The sequence below is a fragment of the Carica papaya genome, chromosome 2 (genome assembly GCF_054855325.1).
Source record: "Carica papaya isolate Zhongbai chromosome 2, ASM5485532v1, whole genome shotgun sequence".
Lineage (NCBI taxonomy): Eukaryota > Viridiplantae > Streptophyta > Magnoliopsida > Brassicales > Caricaceae > Carica > Carica papaya.
The window spans coordinates 17,148,892-17,171,453 of record NC_142310.1 but is presented as its reverse complement, the minus strand read 5'-3'; the positions used below and the strand labels follow the sequence as shown (position 1 = coordinate 17,171,453).

Below are 22,562 nucleotides of genomic sequence, written 5' to 3'. Positions count from 1 at the left end.
TTAGTAGCATGGTTATCACTTGCAATACAAGTACAATTTTTGTTAAATAAATTTTAATATTAGACGAATCATTAATATCCCATCAACATATTAAATAGGTTTTAAAAATATAAAATTAAATTTCTTTAATATGTCATATATATTTAAGTTAAACTATTATGTCTAATATTTAATTTCTTCCAATAGAAATTTATATATTTCTTCTGAATTATTGATATATTTAATGTTTAATTAAATACTATTTAAAAGCTTAAAAACATAATTGTAATTGCATTAAAGAATTTTTTTTTTTTTTAAATGAAAATTTTGTCCGTTAATGGTGGACTTAGCAGAACCGTTATAAAATCAAATAAAAGATGTTTCTGTTAATAATCAGTCTTTTCTCATGGCAGTCTCTTTTTCCACTTTCCCAACAATAGAAAAACTCCCTCATTTTCTCTCTGTTGATCCATTTTCTTGCCGATTTTCCTTCGGTTTCCCCGCAAAACCCCCACAAACTACCACGAGAACCTTAATACTAAAACAGTTCACTCCGAGGGCTCTGAGAGAATGGAAAGAATACGAGGAGGCGGTGAAGCGGAAGGACCTAGCGAGGGCTCTAAGGTTCTTGAAATCAATTGAAAACAATAACAGCAGCGAGCCAAATAAACAAGCTGGCGTTTCTTTATCGGCTGAGTCAACTACGCCCCGGCTCGATGCTTTGGGGATGCTTGAATACGAGAGAGACTGGGAAGTTTTAGATACATGCTTGAATGCGGATGATATGAGGCTTGTCGGCAGTGCTTTTAGGTTTCTTAAGGAGAGAGGATTTTTGCCCAATTTTGGAAAATTCGGCAGTATTGGTAACCACATGAGCTACGACTTCATACTATTACATTATTGCTGGTATTGGTAAAGCTGCAACTTGCGTTGTTTGTAATAGATGTAAAATTAGAGTCAAATGGATTTGCAAAGTAATATTTTAGTTTGATTATAAGATATACAGAGTTCTACTAAAATTATAAAGTTTGAGTCTATTTAGAATTTCGAACTTTATAAATTATTAAATGACTAGAGTTTTACTAAAATAATCAAATTTGAATTTGTATAGAATTCTTTGTGAAATTAGAATATTACATTTCAAATTCTATTGGTGCTTATTTTTTTAGTTATGTTAACCTAATTTACACATTTTTCTACTTAAACTTCTTGTGGATTTACAAATGAATTCTACTTTATTTCCGGATTTCTTACAAAACTAACCCTATCTGGTGTTCTGTTCATTTGATACTTGTTATATGTTCACGGGAAAATGTATGATTCCTTTTGTTTATTGTTGTTTGTGGCATCAATTAGATGAGAGGATTTCGTTGCTCATTTGAAAGCAATAATTGGTGTGCCTCTATGACTCTATCTCTAAAAAGAAAGATGAGAATTTGCAGATTTGTCTCTGTTCTGCTGATTGAAATTTGTTAATTTTGTAAATTGGTTAATTGAGAAATGTTCCATCATTGACTCAGAGCCAAGTTGGGTTATTATTTGTGTTTAAGCATTTCTAGGGGCTATGATTATGTTTCCTTGTCACAAGATTGGTCTAGATTGTTGAGAAAGTTCTGTAAGGTTTCTTTTTAGAAATATTTTGCTTGCAAGGCTTCATGGTTGATAATCTGAGAAAGAGAGGCAATCCTAGCCAATCAAATGCTATTTATGTAAGAGGGATGCCAAATATCGATATTAATTTCTTGCATTTTCAGCTACCTTATCAGTTATGATACTCTGCTTTGACTATTTGTGTTTGAATTGCATGATGGTGCAAACTGTGCAAAGGGAGCTATAGGTGTTATGGGGTATATGGGTGTGACAGGGTTTGGAAAGAGAGAAATAGAAGAAATTTTGAGGACATTTCATCTTCTTTTGGTAGACTTAGAGATTTATAGTTCTAAACCTTGGGCGTTTTGCTTCAAGGGTATTTTGGGCGACTTAATAGACATTTTGATCAATTCATAAATTCATAATTGTTGTGCAAGGGAGACGCCGGTAGGTGCTTTATTTAATAAAATTGTGCATTTTTTTTTTCTCTAAAAAAAATATCGAACTAATGAGCTATTCCTGAATTGCACATTGAACTTAATTGTAACAATGTCATTTGATTGTCATTTAATCGGTGCTTTATTTTTGTCTTATTTCATTTAGTGAACCAAATGCATTGCTAAAAGTAAATTCGACATAAGGAAAAAAAAGATAGTAGCCAGTCTGTAAAATAGTTGAAGAGAACATGGAAAAAAAGGCCACAAGCTTTACCTATTGAGATGCCAAAAAGTCTAACATGTTATTCAACAAAAAAGCACAATGGATCTGTCTGAGAAACCGGACAGTTCTTTCCATTCAGAAGACCACAAACTAGCAAAAATAAACCCTCTTTGAAACATTTTTTAATCCTATGTTCCTACCAAAAATTGTTAGAGAGGAAGAAACAAAGGCTTCAATGGATGGGAGACAAACCAAACTCACTCCAAAAATTTTGAAAAGCCAAGCCCATAATCTCCAGCACAAACGGAAATGAAGAAAAACGTTCTTGTGGGATCACAAGAAATAATATTTGACTCCCAGTTACTTCCCATTCACCCTCTAGTTTTGGGAAGAAGAGCTTTATCATCTGGAGGGAACTTGGGTGAAATATTTGCCTCGTTCTCTTTCTGCTTTGTTATTTAAATACCGTCCTAACAAGGTTAAATATTCAACCACTTGCTCCTTCACATCCCTTCAGCCTCCTGTAAACGTAGCTTTGTACTTGAAATAAGAATCAGGTACACCTGTTGATTATCTTGTCATTCTAACATTAGATGTCATCTTGCAGCTGTTGAATTATGAGTTAAATATTTTTGGTCTTCACATCTTGGCATTCACCTATTTGCTAACTTTGGTTATAAAGTACCTTTGCTAATATATGTGCATCTCAATGATAATTTCCTTGACTTACCTTTAGAATTATAATAGTGTCTTTGTTCCTTTTGATAGAAAAAGAAAAATTATTAGAGAGAAAACCAAAAGCACATAACAGGAGAATTAGTTATCCTTCCGAAAAGGTGAAAAAGCATAAAAGCCAAAATGAAAATAGAGCAAGGATAGCCAGCTAATCTCTATGTAAAATAGACGAATAAATCTTTTGTAAAGGCCATGCATGTTAGCCAAAGAGGCTAAAAAAGTTAACCTATCCCACAGAAACCAAAAATAGAAAAAAGAAAAGAAACCTCAAGGGTCTTAGCATTTTTCTCCAAACACAACTATAACTTAGTAAAAAAGTGCATCTCATAAGAGACCTAACTTTTTTTTTTTTTCTACCCAATATTGCAAAAAAAAAAAAAAAAAAGAAAAATGTAATCGAAGCTCTTAAGGTTTTGGGGAGGAACCTAGGAAACACTGAAAGTGTTGAATAAATCAGAGTAAAAAGTGTGCAGGCCATATAAAAAGAAAGATGGTTGTGAGACTCGCCAACATGAGAACACATCATACATATCCTTGGGGACAAAGCATGATTCAGCCTGCAAACTTGGAGCATTAGTATAGTTGTTGTTATAATATACTCATCTAAAGCTAACTACATGTTTTGCAATCACTTCAAATGGTTTCTTATCTGAAAATGATAGCTCCATTTTTATGAGGTCCATTTTATTACTTCATTCCTTAATTTCGCTTAGACATTTTCCTTCTCCATGCCTACCACAGTTTTGGAGGGACCTAGAGACGTTACACCGACTGTTCTGAAGTCTTCAACTGGTCTAGAAGGTACTTGTAAATATTTTTAACCATACTTTGATCTTTTTGATTTTTTGTTCAATGATTTTATCTTACTGCTTTGACTTGTATAAGTGAAAATTCTAAATCCCTTTGAGGAGTGTCATTTTAATCTTTCCTTCCTTTCTTCTTTCAGTGTCTAAACTTTCTCCTAAGAAGTGGGGTCTTTCTGGAAGCTCGAGCATTATACTGGCTGCTTTTCTGGCTGGAGTGTCTTTTCTTCTTTCTCATGGAATTGATATAAGGCCTAACCTTGCAGCAATATTAGGGCTAGCCATTGTAGATTCCATTTTCCTTGGTGGTAGCTGTTTAGCTCAAATTTCTAGTTATTGGCCTCCGTATAAACGAAGGATCCTAGTTCATGAAGCAGGTCATTTGTTGGTAGGTATGAACACAGTAGATATGTTCATCTTCTTTGAACAGGATAATTTATCCTGCCTCCTTCCATTAGATTCTAATTAGAGGATTATTCACCCACATCCAAAAATCATCATCTTAAATGAATATCAAACATAAGATTGATCGAAAATCATCCTAGCACTTCTTTAATGGTGCTTTGAATTTGTTTTGTATTAAGCACAACAGTTTCTCATAATTAAATCAATAATTTAGAATAAAGAATATATATTTTTTTGTTCTTACCAACATAAATTTTCATTCTTGATATATTTTGTAGCATATCTTATGGGTTGTCCAATTCGAGGGGTGATTTTAGACCCAATTGTTGCAATGCAGATGGGCATTCAAGGGCAGGTACTCCTTTGTACTTCTTTTCATGTTTATCTTGTCTGTATTTTGTCTATATAAGTTGTTTTGGTTTTTTTTCCCTGACACTTCACAAACAAAGGCTGAAAAACCAGTTCAAAATGTACCTTTAATTGATTTGACGACTTATTGCAACTTGTCGCTAACATTATGTCATGACTATATTTGTTTCAGCTCTGTGATGGGTTCAAATACAAAACCAGTGTCTAATAAGGAAGATACTGGTGTGGAATTGGTCAAATTTATGCCTTTTCGTTTTGGAAAAAAAATGATAGAACACTTTCCTGATGGGTGAAACAGAGACTAGTTGGACTGTTGTGATCAAATGAGATTCACTTCCTTAGCTGTTTCCTAGTATTTCTGTAAAGGAGAGTTTTTCTCTTTTTTGTTGTTTTCAGTATTTGTTATGAGCAGCAAACTGCTTCCTCATAATCAGGTTTATCATTAATATTTCCCACAATCCTGCGGAATATGACAAAATGAAGCACATTGAAGTTAATAGACATTTCATAAAGGAAAAGTTGGATAGGGGGTTAATTTGTACCCTATATGTGAATTAATGATCCACTTGCAGATGTGCTAACAAGAGGACTCAGTACTGTGACATTCTAGGGACTTTCCCCCAAGCTGAGAATGAAATATGCATATTCACCACTTTGAAAGGGAAATCCTTGGAAAATCCTTTAATATTCTGTCTCAATATTAGGAATTAATCTTCCTAAAAACATGGGTTACTGGTTAGGGAATCCCATTGATATGGAATTTGATTTGCTGAAATCAGTTTTCTATTTTTTCTATTTATAACAGCTTTATATATCCATGTATATGCTCATTCTCAATATATGAAGATATCAGTTTCTCTCTAAATTTCAGAAATTATCTTTTACTTTTTGATCAGGCATTAATGATTTATACATTTTATTTTCTCCAATGATGTTTTGAATTTTAATCCCTACGTGAAAAACTTTGTACTTCATTATATAGTGTAAGCTTCTAGAATAGCAGCATTTCCTCGTATTCATTTTGTTCATGCAGGCTGGAACGCAGTTTTGGGATGAGAAAATGGATAATGAAATTGCCAAAGGACAACTGAGTGGTATCGCATTTGACAGGTGGTTATGACATAAAGTTCTCTGTGTATGGCTCTAGTGTTTTTACTGCTATAGTTGAAAGTAGAATTCTTGTCATATGGCTAGAAGGGAGAGTATAAGGCTTCTGCTTCTGGTTTGTATGGTAAAAAATATTTAGATATCTATGAGTATTTACTTAATGGTTCTCTAAGGGTGCTTTAACTCACATTTTTTCCACTTCGCATTCTGAATCAGATATTCATATCATATGCAAACTCTTAATATTTCTTATATGTTGTTTCATATGTGTTCAGAAATCGTCCATCTTCCATTGATCTAATGGTTGGACACCAGAGTTACAATATAATATATGTATATATTGTATGTCGAAGATGGACATTAGCCTCAATAAAAGGATCAGAGAACCAGTAGGTTTGTACCCCAATAGACCATTCCCTTCAAGTAACTGAAGATGTTTTCTTTGGGACATAAAGATGCCTTTTTCCATTTGGCAACCTTCATATCAAGGAAGTACTGTAGCTTGTCAAGTGCTTTCTCAAATTCATTAACTTGATATTTCTTCAACTTTGTTATCTATTCTTGACACAATTATGTATAGTGAGGATAGTGATCTTACCATTATGGTGTTTGCCTATGGTATAGGTAATCAATTATAGCTCCAAAAATGATTCAAGAATTTTTTCAAATGGTGCTATAAGGTTTGGGTACAAGAATGTCTTATGCAAGTATAAGAAAATGTGACTTTCATTAACTCACCAGACATTTGTTAGTAATATTGACAAAGTACAGATACCAAGAACGATACATGAAGCACTAAAAGTAACCGAATGAAAAACTGCAATCATGTAGAAAATCCAAGCCTTATAAAAAAACGAAACTTGGGAATAGCAGAATTACCACCTGGGAAAAACCTAGGTGGCTGCAAATGGGTGTTCACAATCAAGTAGAATGCTGATGGTAGTATCAATAGGTTTAAAGCTTGATTAGTAGATAAAGATTTTACTCAGTTCTATGAAATCGATTATCTAGAGACATTTATATCAGTAGTAAAGCTTAACACACTTCAAATACTAATGTCTCTAGTTGCCAATCTGGATTAGCCACTATTCCAACCAGATGTGAAGGATGCTTTTTCTAATGGAGAACTAGAGGAAGAAGCCTATATGGAGATGACGTCAAATTTTGAAAGTTAAGTCACTAATAGAAAAGTCTGTTGATTGAAAAAGTCCCTATATGGATTCGAACAATCTCCAATAGCATGGTTTGAAAAATTTACTAACGCAGTTAAGAGAATTGGGTATAATCAATGCCAAATAGATCATATTATGTTTGTTAAGCATGATCCTTCAGAAAAAAAGAAAACCCTCATCGTATATGTAGATAATATATTAATTGCAAGGGATGAAATAGAGTAGATACTCAAATTTAAAAAAATTTTAGCTTAAAAATTTGAAATTAAAGATGTAGGAAATCTAAAATATTTTTTGGGAATGGACATTGTTATGTCAAGGAGGAATTTTGGTTTCTCAACAAAATATGTGTTAGGTCTTCTAAAAGACAATAATACTTGGAAGCAAGCGCACAGACACACATGGATCCCAACATTGAACTGAGAAGTTAAATTGATAGTGCTCCAGTTAACAAAGAAAGATACCAACATTTAATGAGTAAATTGATTCACCTCTCACATATTAGACCAGATATCAATTTGCAATCAATGTGATGAGTTAATCATAAATAACCCAACTGAAAAACTTATGGAGACAGTATTTCATATTTTCAAGTATCTAAAAATGATAGCTGAGCAGAGACTATTTTTTAAGAAAAACGGAAGCTAAGAAATTAAAGTATATATTGCAGATTGGGATAATTTTATAACTGATAGAAGATTCATATCTGAATACTGTATATATGTTTAGAGAAATTTAGTTACTTGGAGAAGCAACAAGCAGTTTGTGGTATTAAGAAGTAGTATTGAGGCTGAGTTTAGAGATTTAGCATATGGTATATGTGAAAGAATGCGTCTATAAAGAGTATTTGGTGAATTGAGAATTCTCTCTTCAGAGTCTATGATATGTGTAGAATGTACATATGTAGGAAATGTATATATATATACATGTATACTTACATTAGGGGCAACTTAATCTTTTCTCAGGTTGTTAGGACAACTGATAATGTTAGGACAGTTGGGTATTTTTCTCCACCATTTTTAGCTATTTTGTTAGTATCTTTTTAACGGTTTTTTGTCCTAGCCGATGGCCTATATAATGGTACATTTGTGCCCATGTAATCACAAGGAAAATCAGAGGAATTCTCCTCTTATCACAAACCCTCTTTCTTTATTTCTTCATAGTATCAGAGCAGCAACTCTGATCCATAATCATTCATCATCCAACTTAAGCCGAAATGGCCATGGATGAGCAAAACTCCTCTCCTCCTGAAGTTATTTCAGGTTCTTATAATTCAATGCCTATCAACCATTCTCACGTTGATCAGACACCTTCATTTGTCACTAGACACAAACTGAATGTGAGCAATTATCTCCAATGGTCATCGTCTGTACTCATGTTCATCCGAGGGAAGAGTAGAGATGAAAAGCTTACGGGAGAAGCCGTTCAACCACCAGTGGATGATCCAGGAACTCGTTCATGGAAGGCCAAAAGCAACCTTGTAATGTTTTGGTTGGTCAACTCAATGACAACAGAGATTGGAGAGAATTTCTTGTTGTATGAAACCGTGCACGACATCTGGGTGGCCGCGCGTGAGTTCTACTCCAGCCGAGACAATACCTCGATTATCTTCGAGATTGAAACACATCTGCATGACCTGCGATAGGAGGAACTCACTGTGACCCAATATTACAACCCATTCACTTGAAACTGGCAGCAGCTTGACGTCTTCAAAGAACATCAGTGGAGCTGTCCCGAGAACTCAAAATTCTTCAAAACTCTCACCGAACGCAAACAGGTCTTCAAATTTTTGATGGGTCTCAACAAGAATCTAGATGAAGTTCAAGGTCGCGTTTTGGGTGCCAAACCGCTGCCAAGTCTCATAGAAGCCTTCTCTGAGATTCGTCGAGAAGAGAGTAGAAGAGAATCATGATGGGGGATCTTTACTCTAGCCCGAACTCGACAGAGATGAACTCTACTCTTGCTGCTCAGAGGAAGTTGCTGTTGGGTGAATTCCAGCTCGGTGCCCTAGCTCCCGAGCATGCCTCTTCTCTCGTCGGCCGTGCTTCAGAAACAAGAGGAAGGAAAGGAAGACCTTGGTGTGACTTTTGCAAAAAACTAGGTCACATTAAAGATAAGTGCTGAAAATTACAGGGTAAACCAACAGATAAAAAGAATTCCAGAAATGACACTCAGGGCAATATGGTCATTTTAGAGGAATCATCCCTTGCATCCACACCTACAGAGAGTTCTTCTTTCGGTCCAGCTTAGATGGAGGCTCTCCTGCAAACGTTTTCTCAGAAAGGTATTCTCGGTAATGCTTCCGTTGCTCAAAGAGATAATTGTTTACTCAGTTTATCTGCTTACCCTGTGAAAAAACAAATGTGGATTATTGATTAAGGGGGATCCGATCATATGACCGGAGATATTACACTCCTTCATCGGTACAATGAATAAGAAAATTTCTTCCATCAAGATTGTTGATGGAACCATTTCTAAAGTAGCAGGGGTTAGCTCAACCATTATATCACCAAATATGATATTGCAGTTTGTTCTTTATGTGCTAAATCTCGACTGCAATCTGCTATCTGTAAGAAAATTATGTAAAGACTTGAATTGTGTTATTAAAATTGATAGTGATTTATGTATTTTTCAGGACTTGGTCACAGGAACGATGATTGGTTGGGCTAAGAATGAATCAGGACTTTATCTTCTACCAGTTAGAAACTATCCTCGAAATGGATAAACTTTAAGTGCAGTATGTGCTAACTCAGTATCTGTAGGATGTTCTAATATTGACCAATATGTTATGTTATGCCATTATAGATTAGGATATCCAAACTTTATGTACTTAAAATAACTATTTTCTACTTTATTCAGAAATAAAAATTTGAGTTCATTTCAATGTGAAATATGTCAATTTTCTAAATATATCCGCAATTCATATCCCGGTATTACTTACTCACCATCAAAACACTTTGGATTGATTCATAGTGATGTCTGGGGATCGACACAGATAAAAAATGTTACTGGCACAAAATGGTTTGTATCCTTTATTGATAATCACATTAAAATAATCTGGGTCTATCTGATGAAAGAAAGATCTGAGGTTGGTCCAATCTTTCACAAATTCAACACTATGATTCAAACCCAATTTCAAACAAAAATACAAATGTTGAAAACTGACAATGCATGTGAGTATTTTGCATCCAATCTAGGAAAATTTCTTACTGATCAAGGCATTATCCATCAAATTTCTTGTCCTTACATACCTCAATAGAACGGTGTAGCCAAAAGGAAAAATAGACACATTCTTGAAGTATCCCGTTCACTTATGTTTACTACAAATGTTCCTAAATTCTTTTGGAGATGGACTATTCTCACTGCTACATGTCTGATCAACAGGATGCCCTCTCGTATCCTTAAGTTTAAAATACTTTATGATTTTCTTGTTCAAGCATTCCCAATATCACACATTCTTCACACAATTCCTTTTAAAGTCTTTGGCTGCTCTGTCTATGTTCACATTCACAGTCACCTCAGAGGAAAACTAGATTTTAGAGCCCTCAAATGTGTTTTTGTCGAGTATTCCACTTCTCAGAAAGGTTATAAATGTTTTTGTCCAATAATCCGCCGGTTCTATAACACTATGAATATCACTTTTTTTGAAAACCAACTCTTTTATCCCACTCTTGATATTCATGGGGAGACATTTAGAATTCAGGAATATCAATTGTGGGATGTGAACATACCTCCACTACAGATTCCATTAATAACTTCAGAAAAAGAACCTGTTCTTGAAACCACCAAAGAACTTGAACCCACCACAGAGACTGATAGCACATTACCTGCAGTTAGTAAGTTACATGTCTATACTAGGAGGAACAAAACTCAAGGTAAAGATAAAGTATTGGAGCCAGCTATACACTGTCATGACTCAACTCCTGAACCAAGCACCTAGAATAGCACAGGTAATGAGATCTCTGACTCAACTGTTGATATTGGTTACCTATCGCTTTAGAAAAGGGTGTTCGTTATTGTACAGTGCATCCCATACAGGATTATGTCTCTTATGGCAAGCTGTCTTCAAAATATCATGCACTTGTGAGTAAGTTTGACAGTATCCCTCCTGAACCAAGAACAGTTCATGAAGCTCTCAAGATCCCTGAATGGAATACTGCTATCCAAGAAGAAATTATAGTTCGAGAAAAATGGGATATGAGAGTTATCTGATCTACCTTCAGGGAAGACTCTTGTAGGATGCAAGTGGATTTTCACCACTAAGTACAATCCTAATGGTAGTGTAAGCAGCTACAAAGCTCGATTTGTTATTAAGGGTTTACTCAATCTTATGGAATCGACTATCAAGAGACATTTGCTCCTGTAGCCAAGTATAACACAATTCGGGTATTATTCTCTTTAGTTTCTAATCTTGATTGACCTTTCTTCTAACTTGATGTGAAAAATGCTTTCTTTAATGGTGATCTAGAGGAAGTAGTGTATATGGAAGTCCCACCTGGACTCAAGATGAATCCTCAAAAAGTATGCAAACTAAAAAAGACACTGTATGGTCTCAAACAGTCTCTAAGGGCGTGGTTTGAAAGATTCATTGGGGTGGTGAAACATATGGGATATGAACAATGTCAATCTGATCGCACACTGTTTGTCAAGCATTGTATCACAGGAAATAGAGTTATACTAATTGTTTATGTGGATGATATTATCCTAACAGGTGATCATAGTGAAGAGATTCAGAAATTGAAAGACTTTCTAGTTAGAGAATTTGAAATCAAAGACATTGGGATACTCAAATAGTTCCTTGGAATGGAAATTGTCAGATCCAAGAAGGGACTTTCTATATTTCAGCGGAAGTACATCTTAGATCTCCTGAATAAGACATGTATGCTTGGTTGTAAACCTACAGAGACTCCTATGGAAAGAAATACTAAACTTAGTTGCAAAAGTGACAGTAAACCTGTTGATAAAGAGAGGTATCAAAGACTTGTAGGCAAACTTATCTACTTGGTTCAAATAAGATCTGACATCTATTTTGCTGTTAGTACTGTGAGTCAGTTCATGTCTCAACCTACTGAGGAACACATGAATGCTGTCTATCGTATTTTGAGATACCTAAAGATGACACCTGGACAGGGATTATTCTTTCAAAAGACTATGGTAAGAGATATTGAAATCTATACTGATGCTGATTGGGCTGGATCTATAATAGATAGGAGATCCACTTCTGGTTATTGCTCATATATGTGAAGTAATTTAGTCACTTGGCGTAGTAAAAAACAATATGTTGTATCAAGAAGCAGCGCTGAAGCTGAATTACGATCACTTACACATAGAATATGTGAAGAAGTATGGCTTAAAAAGATTCTATTTGAATTAAGATTTTCTGCTCCCATTGCAATGAGGATTTGGTGTGACAATCAATCAACTATTAGTGTGGTCAAAAATCATGTGTACCATGATAGAATTAAACACATTGAGATTGATCGCCACTTCATCAGAGAAAAAATTGAAAGTCAAGATATGTCACTTCTATACATCTCGATAAATCAACAAATAACAGACATACTCACTAAAGTACTATCAAAAAGGGAGTTTAATAATCTTGTATCCAATCTAGGGTTACTTAATATCTATGTAACCTAGACTGAGGGGGAGTGTAGAATATACATATGTAGGAAATGTTGATATATACATGTATACTTATACTAGGGGCAACTTAGTCTTTTCTCAAGTTGTTAGGATAGCTGATATTGTTAGGACAGTTGGGTATTTCTCTCCATTTTTAACTATTTTGTTAATATTTTTTAACGGTTTTTGTCTTGGTCGATGGCCTATATAATGACACATTTGTGCCCATGTAATCACAAGGAAAATCAGAGGAATTCTCCTCTTCTCACAAACTTTTTTTCTTTATTTTCTTCAATATGTTATGTGACTTCAATCCACAATAAGCATAGCAAAGAACCCAATTCATCATGATCGAACTAAACATATAGAAATTGATAAACATTTTGTTATGAACTAACCCAATTTAAATTTCTCACGTCATCCAACCTCTCCAAATATCTCACATAGTTAGCTTTTACTGTTTGTCTAAAACCCAAACTTATCATCACCCCTGACGTAGATGTCTACCTTGGTTAATCCTCTTTTCTCCTTCAACAACCTAATCTGGTTCTTTTTTCCATAGAAATTCAAACTTACCCAGGGCACCTCGCACCTTATCCTCATATCTTTTGAATGTATCTGATGTACAAGGTCATTAATATGGAAATCCTCCACTACTCGTATTGCTTTTTTCTTCCCTGATTCTCACTAAGGTTCACCCCCATGCTGACCGGTGCTAAGTTGATAGTTTCAAGCCAAAACTACCTATCATTCTTCTTGCCATTGTTCTTCAAAAGCCTTATCTAGTTCTTCCTTCCACAGAAATTCAAACTTACCTGGGGCACCTCACACCTTATTCACTAATCTTTTGAATGTATCAGATGTACAAGGTCATTAATATGAAATCCACCAGTACTCAAATTGCTTCTCTTCCCTGATACTCACCAAGGTTCAACCCCATGCTGACTAGTGCTAAGCTGGTATTGTCAAGCCAAAGTACCATTTTTCTTCCCTTTGCTCCATACTCTATCCTGCATTTTCAACTTAAATAATTCACCAAATCCAAGAAAAAGTTGGAAATGAGACAAGATGGCATATGAATTTATTGTCTTAACAACAAGACACAAACACATATTTCTCCTGAAGTTAAGATTCTCGACCCGAATGGGTTTCAAAACCAACTTTCTAATGATTCTGTGGAGCGACACAAGACGCTTTTGGTGGCTTAAGGCTTTAAGTAGCTGGAGGGGATCAATTGTTATGTGACTTACAGTACAATGCTGAAATTGGCCTTTATTCCTTTTCTTCTTTCTCTGGTTATTTCACACGAGTGCTCAATTTATGAACTTGATGTAAAGAGATCACTCTTGAATGGTCACCTGAAAGAAGTTTACACGTACCAATCACGACAATTTGAAGATTCTTCTCATCTAGAATTTGTTTGAAAATTACAATAGTCCTTGTAAAGTTAGAAATAAGCTCCCTGTGCTTGTGCCTATAGGTTTGCCAATTTTTTTTATATGGTTATGTGAGAAGTAAAGTTGACCCCTTCTTTGTTCATTTATTAGTCAGGTAATGGCATGGGATCCTCCTGCATGCTATAAGAGGACAATATGTTTTTGACCATGTCTCATGAGTCCATTATAGGTTATGTTGCACCCCTTAAAGCTTCAATTTTAACTAAATGATCTAACCCTTCATTATTTCTTGGGTATTAAGGTCACTAAGAATTAGGAAGCTTTTGTTTATGAGCCAATCTATGTAGGCGCAAAATCTTTTTTAGGGACAGTGATTTGGAATTCTTGAAGTTTCTTTCCTATATTAGTTTAATGCAAAATTACCATAAGAATCAAGTCTGCTAGTATATGGTGCAACTCACTATTGCAATTTGGTTAAAGTGTTGCAATATCTAGCCTTCACAAGATAAGATATTGTCCATACTCTTAATCAAATCTACCAATTCCTGCATGACCCTCGTGATGGTCACTTTCAAGCAATGAAAGTTTGTTCTGCACGACATCAATAGTATATTTCATTGTGGCTTACAATTGTACTCAAGTTCTTCTCAACAACTTGCAGGCTTTGCTATTCTCGATTGGGCTGGATTTTCTGACACTTGCAGATAAATCACTGACTATTTTGGTTTCTCAATTCCATTTAATTTGATGGAGTGTTAAGAAATAGCCTAATATTTCTTGCTCCAGGCTAAAATGGAGTATCATGCGATGGCATCTCATTGTGGATTTTTTTGTATCTGCAACCATTTACTAGTTGAAATTTCTAGTAGTTTTGTGTAAGTGAAACTTGTATGGCCTCTAGTTCAATCCGACATGCTCATTTTAAACATGTTGAATTGCACATTAGTTTTGCGCATGAGCAGTTCTTGCTATCTACTTCAATTAAGATATGTTTCCACTCAAGAGAAACTTGTGGATGTTTTCATCAAAGGACTCCTGTCTAGGTGTTTTGAGTTACTATGATATAATCTATATGATATATTATATGTGTAAAATAACAGAAAAAATAGATAAAATATTTATTGTACTTTATTTCAGTAGGTTAAGGATATATATATATATATACAAAAGAGTTTATGTATGGTAACCAATATAAATTACCCTATTAATTTGCTGTCTATAATTATGCTAATATATATAGAAAGATAATCACGCTATTATACATGAGAATATTCTGTGATATTGTAATACACTTTCCTTCAAGTTAGAGTATAAATATGATTCATGCGCATTTTGTTACGAAGATATTCTATATTACCTAGTTGTTCTTCTGTTTTCACATAGGCAATAGAGATCAAGTTTTCCTGAATCTTCTCACGAATGAAGTGACAATCAGTCTCGATATGTTTGGTTCTTTCATGGTATACCGGATTTGAGATAATATGAAGGACAACCTGATTATTACACCAGAGTTTTGCAAGTAACATGAGCTTCAAACCCATTTCAAGTAAAATGTGATGTATCCATAAGACTTCACATGTGGAGTGGGTCATATCTCTATAGTTGGACTCTACATTGGATCGGAACGCAGCGATCTGCTTCTTCTCCATGATACGAGGTTCCTACTAACGAAAATGCAATAGCTTGTAGTGGATGGTCTATCAATTTTAGATCCAGCCCAATCAACATTTGTAAATCACTTAATATGAGTGTGGCCATGATTGCTGAATAATATGTCAAGTTACGGAGCACATTTTAAGTAACACAGAATCTGTTCCTGAGCATTTCAGTATTTAATTGTAGTTATAGATATAAATTAGTTAGCAACATTGACAAAATATGCAATATATAGACAAGTCACTATGAGGTAGTTCAATTTTTCAACTAGTCGCTTGTACTTTTCCGGATCATCAGGAAGATCTCCATCATCTTTTGTAACATGAACATTTGACACCATCAGTGTATTACATGGCTTAGCTCCCAATTTTTCGATTTTTGCCAGTAGATTGAGTACATATTTCATCTGAGATAAAAAAATTCCTCTTGCTTGTTACTTCGATTCCCAAAAAGTATTTTAGCTGATCAAAGTATTTGGTGTGAAATTTGGTATGCATGAATGACTTGAGAGAAGATATTCCTGCATGATTATCTTCTATAATAACAATATCATCAATATAAATAGTAAGAGGTATAATATCAGCTGTTGATTCTCTATAGAAGACCGAATGATCACATTTGCTATTCTTCAGTCCAAACTCTAAAACTACTTTACTAAACTTGCCAAACCACGCACGAGAACTCTGCTTCAAACTATACAAAAATTTCTTCAAATGACAAACTTTTCAATCTCTCCCTGAGCAACAAATGCAGGTAGTTGCTTCAGATACACTTCTTATAAGAGATCACCATGAAAAAATACATTCTTAAAATCCAACTAGTATAAAGGTTAGTTTCGGGAGGCCGCAATAGAGATAAATAAACAGACATATGTAAGTTTGGCCACAGGAGAGAATGTATCAAATAATTTACTTTATAAGTTTGAACATAGTCTTTTGCTACAAGTATGATTTTAAGCCTTGTCACACCATCTGGGTTCACTCTGATTGAAAATGCCCATTTGTAACCCACAACCTGTTTGCCATTGGATAAATCCACCAAATCCCAAGTATAATTTTTATCGAGAGCATTTATCTCCCCAAACGTTAAATATACCCATTAGGGTGATTCAAAGCCTCTTTAACTATATTGAGTATGAAAATTAAATCTATAAAATCAATTAAAGAGTTATGAAGGAGATAGATGGTCATATGAAATAAAATTAATAATAAGATGAGTAGATTTAGGAATGGTGCAATGACGTTTACTTTTACAAAAACTACTAAAAAGATCAAGATCATGTAAGGCAGGATCAGATGACGAGAAAGTTGGTGCAAGATATGTATCATTCGTCTGTTGTCTTCTAAAATAAACACAAACAATTTGAGGTGATACTTGGATCAGAGGCATACCAACACTATCATCAACTTGCTTAATTAGAGATAGAATTACATCATCCGGAGAAACACTATTATCTGTTTGCTCAGTAGAGACATTTGGTGCGAACCTATAGATGAACCACTCATCGTCCTCCCCCTGACTTGTAGAATTGAATAATGAAGAGAAGAACGGTTTATTCTCTGAGAAGACCACATCGGTTGATACCAAATATTTATTAATATCTGGAGAGTAGCACTGATATCCTTTTTAAAGGAGAGAATATCCCCAAAAAAAACACACTTCAAGACCTTTGGATTCAATTTTGTAATATTAGGCCGCACATCTCGAACATAACAGGTGCTACTAAAAATACTTTAGGTTGTACTGGAAACAAAGACTTGTTTGGAAAAAGAACACTGTAAGGGACATCTCCATCGAGTACTGTAGATATTAGGCGATTAATAAAAAAACAAGTCGTGGAAACAACATTGGCTCAAAATTGCTTAGGGACCTGCATCTGAAACAAAAAGATTCAAGTTGTCTCAAGTAAATGTTTGTTCTTCCTAGCAGCGATTCCATTTTGAGAGGGTGTATCAAGATAAGAGGATTGGTGAAGAATCCCATGTTGATTCATATAGTTTTGAAATGAATTTAACATATATTTTTTGATATTATCACTTCTCAATATATACACAGAAATATCAAATTGGGTTTTGACTTCTGCACAAAAGGTACAAAAGTGAGAAAATATTTTGAAATGATTTTTCATAAAATATATTTAAGTCATTCTAAAATGATCATTCACAAAAATAACAAAATATTTAAATTCTGTTTTAGACGGAACAGGACAAGGACTCCGAACATTAGAATGAATTAATTCAAAAACAAACTCAACTTATTTATTAATTCTTAGACCTGATAAACTATGGTGATATTTTGTAAATCGACATAACTCGCAATCTAATGAAGGTGCATCATGAAACTAGGGACATAGTTTCTTCAATATAGGAAGAGAAGGATGTTCTAATTGATAATGTGCTTCAAATGAAGAAACGATACTAGAGTAAGCAACCGATCGAGTCACCCAAGTATCAAGAATGTAGAGATCATCTGATACATGTCCCTTACCAATAATTCGTTTTGTCATAAGATCTTGAAAAAAACAATGATCATAAAAGAATGTGATACAATAGTTGCCTTAGTAAGTCAGACTAACAAAAATCAGCTTTAAAGTAAGTTTAGGCAGATTTAAATACAAATGACAAGGTAATACATGAAGTTGGTTTTGTAGTCTCAGAAATCACAATGTTATAAGTTAACCAATCAACAATGGTTACAAGAAAATATTTTTTGTGTGGTCGAAAACTAAAAAAAATATTAGTATTGTCTGTCATGTGATCTGTAATATTAAAATTAATCACCCAACTGTTTGAAAAGAAAATAAGACATTTTTCGATTGATTTAGAAAGAGTAGAAATTTTTTTCAAAAATTCCTGATAGTAAGAGAATTTAGTGTACTTGTCAGTTGAAATCATAACAATTGTCTCAGAAAATGAGTTAATAGTAGCAGCAACAAGATTAGTGGTCTGTGTTCTCCTTTTCCGATTATGCAGTTTTTTACAGTATCGCTTTGTATACCCTTGTTTACTGTAGTAGTAGCAGATAATATCACCACCCACTTTAATCCAAGAATTAAACTATTCGATAAAAAACCACTTGAAACAACTAGAAAATCAACAACTATAAACACTTAAAGTAAACGAAAAATAAATATAGATAATTACCACTGTTAAAAATAGACAACCACTCACTGGGAAACACCACTGTACAAAACTACCATGCTCAATCGCCGGAGTATCCATGCGTTCTCACGCACCGCCACGCACTGTCACTGGAGCTTCACGCGCTGCCTCCGGCCACCACGCGTTGCCGTCGGAAATCACCGAAAGGAGCGCTTAAACTCGCCGGAATGGATAGAAAACGTTGGGGATCTGGTCGAAGCCGCGTTGCATGCAGATGTGGAAAACCACCACGTGATTCGACTTCTCCGATTGGGTCCGCCACTAACATGCAGATCTGTCCGCTACACAATGATCTTCTTCTTCCGCCGTGTGCAAAGCCACGCGCACAAAACTCTCTGGCTGCGCCGCGCATAGATTTGGCCTTCTGCCGTGCCGCGCACCATCCACACAACTTCTTCCACTGTGATCTGCTTCACTTTGCGCAGAGCTGCGTACTGTTCTGTTTGATCGGGGCTTCTGCGCCGATCGTTTTGCCGGGAATGCACGTTCTTCTGTTCCTGTGCCGGATCTGGTTGCCACTCACAGATCTTGTTGTCGCTGGTAAAGCCGCCGCACTGCTGTCTCTGGTTCCTCCTTCAGGTGGCGGTTGGGAGTGATCTTTCTCTCTCTAACGCATGACTCTGATACCATGTAAAATAATAGAAAAACTAGGTAAAATATTTCTTGTGTTTAATTCCAATAGGCTAGGGATAGATATACATATAGAAGAATCTATGTATGGTAACTAATATATATTACCCTATTAATTTACTGTCTATAATTATGCTAATATATATTGAAAGATAATCACACTATTATATATAGAAATATTCTGTAATCTTATAACAATATGTATGTTCAGTTGTTGATTTTAATTATATTTTACTGTTTCACTCCCACTTTTGTTGGCTCCACACTTGTATTTTTTATACACTGGTTCCTACTGAACTGAATATAGTGAATTCATCCACCTTTACAGTCTCGACATCAGGGAAGGGGATATTGAAAATAACTAGCATCTGCCTCATCAGTTTGCATCTTTCACTGTGCAATCTAGCTTTCTGTTTAGCAGTCCACTACTTTGTTGTAAGTCTGTAACCTCAGTAGCAGTAGGTTACTGTAATTTTGGGCTTTGTATGATTTAAGCTGATCGAAGAGCTCTCCTGTTTAAAGAGCAAGAATACAATTTCCACCAAACAATTTCAGATTTATATTTTCTCTCCCATTATTTTGTGAGAACGAATTCTGGAATCATTTTTTCTGTTGGTGTCTACAGGCTAAAGGTTTTCCGACTCAACCCTCAATCTTCTAAGTTTTAGCATGGTGGATTAGGATTTTATAAGAGTTGCAAGGCTAGGAAGAAGCTTGTTTCCCCATTTCCTTTGGCCATCCTTTTAGCGTACTGGAAGAAAGTAGTAGAAATTTTAGGACATCTGATTTAAGGAATCTGCTATTTTGTCATCTGCTGAGGTGTAAATATCTTTTGTGCATGGGGTCCCCTCTTCAGAAGTTTGTAGAATGGTGGATGTAGGACGGTATAAGACTTACTAGGTTCTTTAATTATTTTGTTTAAATATCTGTCACTCCTTGATGAAGAACACTTGCGGAATCTTGTATTTTCTCTTCTACTGAGGTGTAAAAATATCTCGTGATGGTTGCCCTTCTCTCCTTCCCTAACCTCTTTTGCATCATAACCTTTGCAATAGGGAGGCTCCTGATGTGCTCAACGTCTTGACCTTGTTGCGGCCGGTTCATAGTAATACACAGCCTGATACTGGAATTTGGACCTTGGAACCTTCGGGTTTATACACTTGTAAGCCTTTCTTTGTTCCTCTTACTAAAACACTCAGCCCTTAACCATTTTACCAGTGCCAAGGACTTTTGGAAAGCTCCAGTTCGGTCAGAAATAGAGGCGTTTATATAGATGGCTATATATCAATGGCTTAACACTAATAAGATGTTAAAAGTCCTTTGGCCTAACCGCGCTATGTCTCCGAATATTTTATGTCATGTGTTATAGAGGAGGGGAGACATTCCTACTACTTCATATATTGTGAAAGGTATGGAAAATGTGGATGAGAATATCTGTTTGGTTTGGTTTATGCTGGGTTACTCCTACGGTTGAAAGCTTGATGAGTTTATGTATTCATGGGTAAGGGGTCAAGAAGGTGGCAAAACCTCTCTAGCAAGGGACTCTTTTACTAGATTGTGGAGTACATGGCCTCAGAGGAACTGCAAGATATTTGAGGACCTTTGCTTGTCATTCTATGGGCTAAAACTCTTTTGAATTACTCTAGTCTAGCTTTCTTCGGCCTTCTCCGGAATTGGAAGCAATTATTTTTTTCCTATAGGTGGTTTTTTGGTTCCATGTTTGCTTTTTTTGACCGCATGTAATTTTCTCTTTTAACATTGTTTGAGAGGATGTCTTATTCTCCGTATATGTATTCTTTTCTTTCCATTGCTAATAGTGTTTCTTTTTCTATAAAAAGAATTCCTTTATTTATTTCTGTGGTTTCTTAGTCTATTAGACTGATCAAATGAGCCGTAATAGTTTTCTTTAGATGGACTCAATTTTTAGACAGCTTTGGGACGGACAATCATTTTTGACTTCCATAAAAGGATTTCAACTCCAGATGCTCATTCCTTTCCAAGTCAGAACAGATAAAACATCAAATAATTGCTGTCTTTGGCATCTTTGTCCTATATACTAGTCTCATCAGTGGCCTGAAGTATGGTATTGAATGGGTATAATATTGTATAATAGCACTCTAGAATAGGACCTTTCTTTACCAGTTAATGGGTAAACTGATTTCTTTTCATGTTGCCTTTTAATCCGTAGTAATTTAATGTTCCATTTAAATACCAATTATCTATTATGTATTGAGAGAATTATGTCTCCTGTCTTTGTTACAAAGAATTAGTTTTCCATTGTTATTCATATTCGTGTTAGTACGCAAATGGTATTTCTTCTTCTTTGAATTTTTAAAGCCTTTATCTTAAATGTTCAGTTGCCATCAGGGTTTGCATTTTGACATTTAAATATCCAAGAAACTGTCACTGCAGTTTAACTCAACCAATTGGCCTACTGTCGTGGAGAATTACATCTGATGTTGGGGGCATATTTTGTTGTCAGGTACTGCATGGTTCTTTTTGCCGGTATTGCTGCTGAAGCACTTGTCTACGGGGAGGCTGAGGGTGGAGAGAATGATGAAAATTTGTTCAGGAGCATCTGTGTTCTTCTGCAGCCCCCATCGTCAGTAGCCCAGGTATCTCTCCAACAAATGCACCTGGTTTTTTTTTTTTTTGTTTTATATTTTTAACCCTCACCTTAGGCAGTATTCTTATATAAGATAAAAACTAAATCTTGGCCATTTTGCTGGGTAGATGTCAAATCAAGCACGGTGGTCAGTTCTACAATCTTACAATCTACTTAAATGGCACAGGCACGCTCATCGTGCTGCAGTTAAAGCTCTGGAAAATGGGGCTCCTCTTAGTGTTGTAATAAGAAGCATTGAGGAAGCCATGTCTTCCTGCAGATGAAATAATGTTGTAAACATAAGTGCTTTGTTCATGTATATAAATGGTAAGAGCTTCTATTTTTTGTAAATTTGCTTCTTCCTGGTGGAAATTCTAGAATAACTTGAAAAGAAATGCTGTGTGCAGTAGGTGTTGGAGGTGGAGAGACGTAGAGCCACCAAGCCATTTATGTCTGGATTTTGCACGGGATCTTGAAAAAATTCTATTGATTAATTTTACACATAAGAAATCAGTTTTACAAACTAACACAATTAGATATGCTTTTTAAGACAAATTTGGATTTTACGTGCATTTTAAGATTGGTTAAAATCATATAATTATTTTCTATCAGATATGAAAGATTAGTGCATAAAATATACTTAAAAATAATTGCTCCATAAATTTTAT

General features: G+C 35.1%; 1 protein-coding gene across 1 annotated transcript; it reads left to right on the top strand.

The window, feature by feature from the left end:
• The first annotated feature begins 350 nt into the window (after positions 1–350).
• Positions 351–22,289, top strand: LOC110808853 (ATP-dependent zinc metalloprotease). Its single transcript, XM_088213441.1, has 7 exons — positions 351–842; positions 3,706–3,765; positions 3,911–4,159; positions 4,451–4,527; positions 5,575–5,651; positions 21,772–21,904; positions 22,023–22,289. The coding sequence occupies exons 1-7, from the start codon at positions 386–388 to the stop codon at positions 22,176–22,178; spliced, it is 1,209 nt and encodes a 402-aa protein (XP_088069567.1). The 5' UTR covers positions 351–385; the 3' UTR covers positions 22,179–22,289.
• The last annotated feature ends 273 nt before the right edge of the window (positions 22,290–22,562 follow it).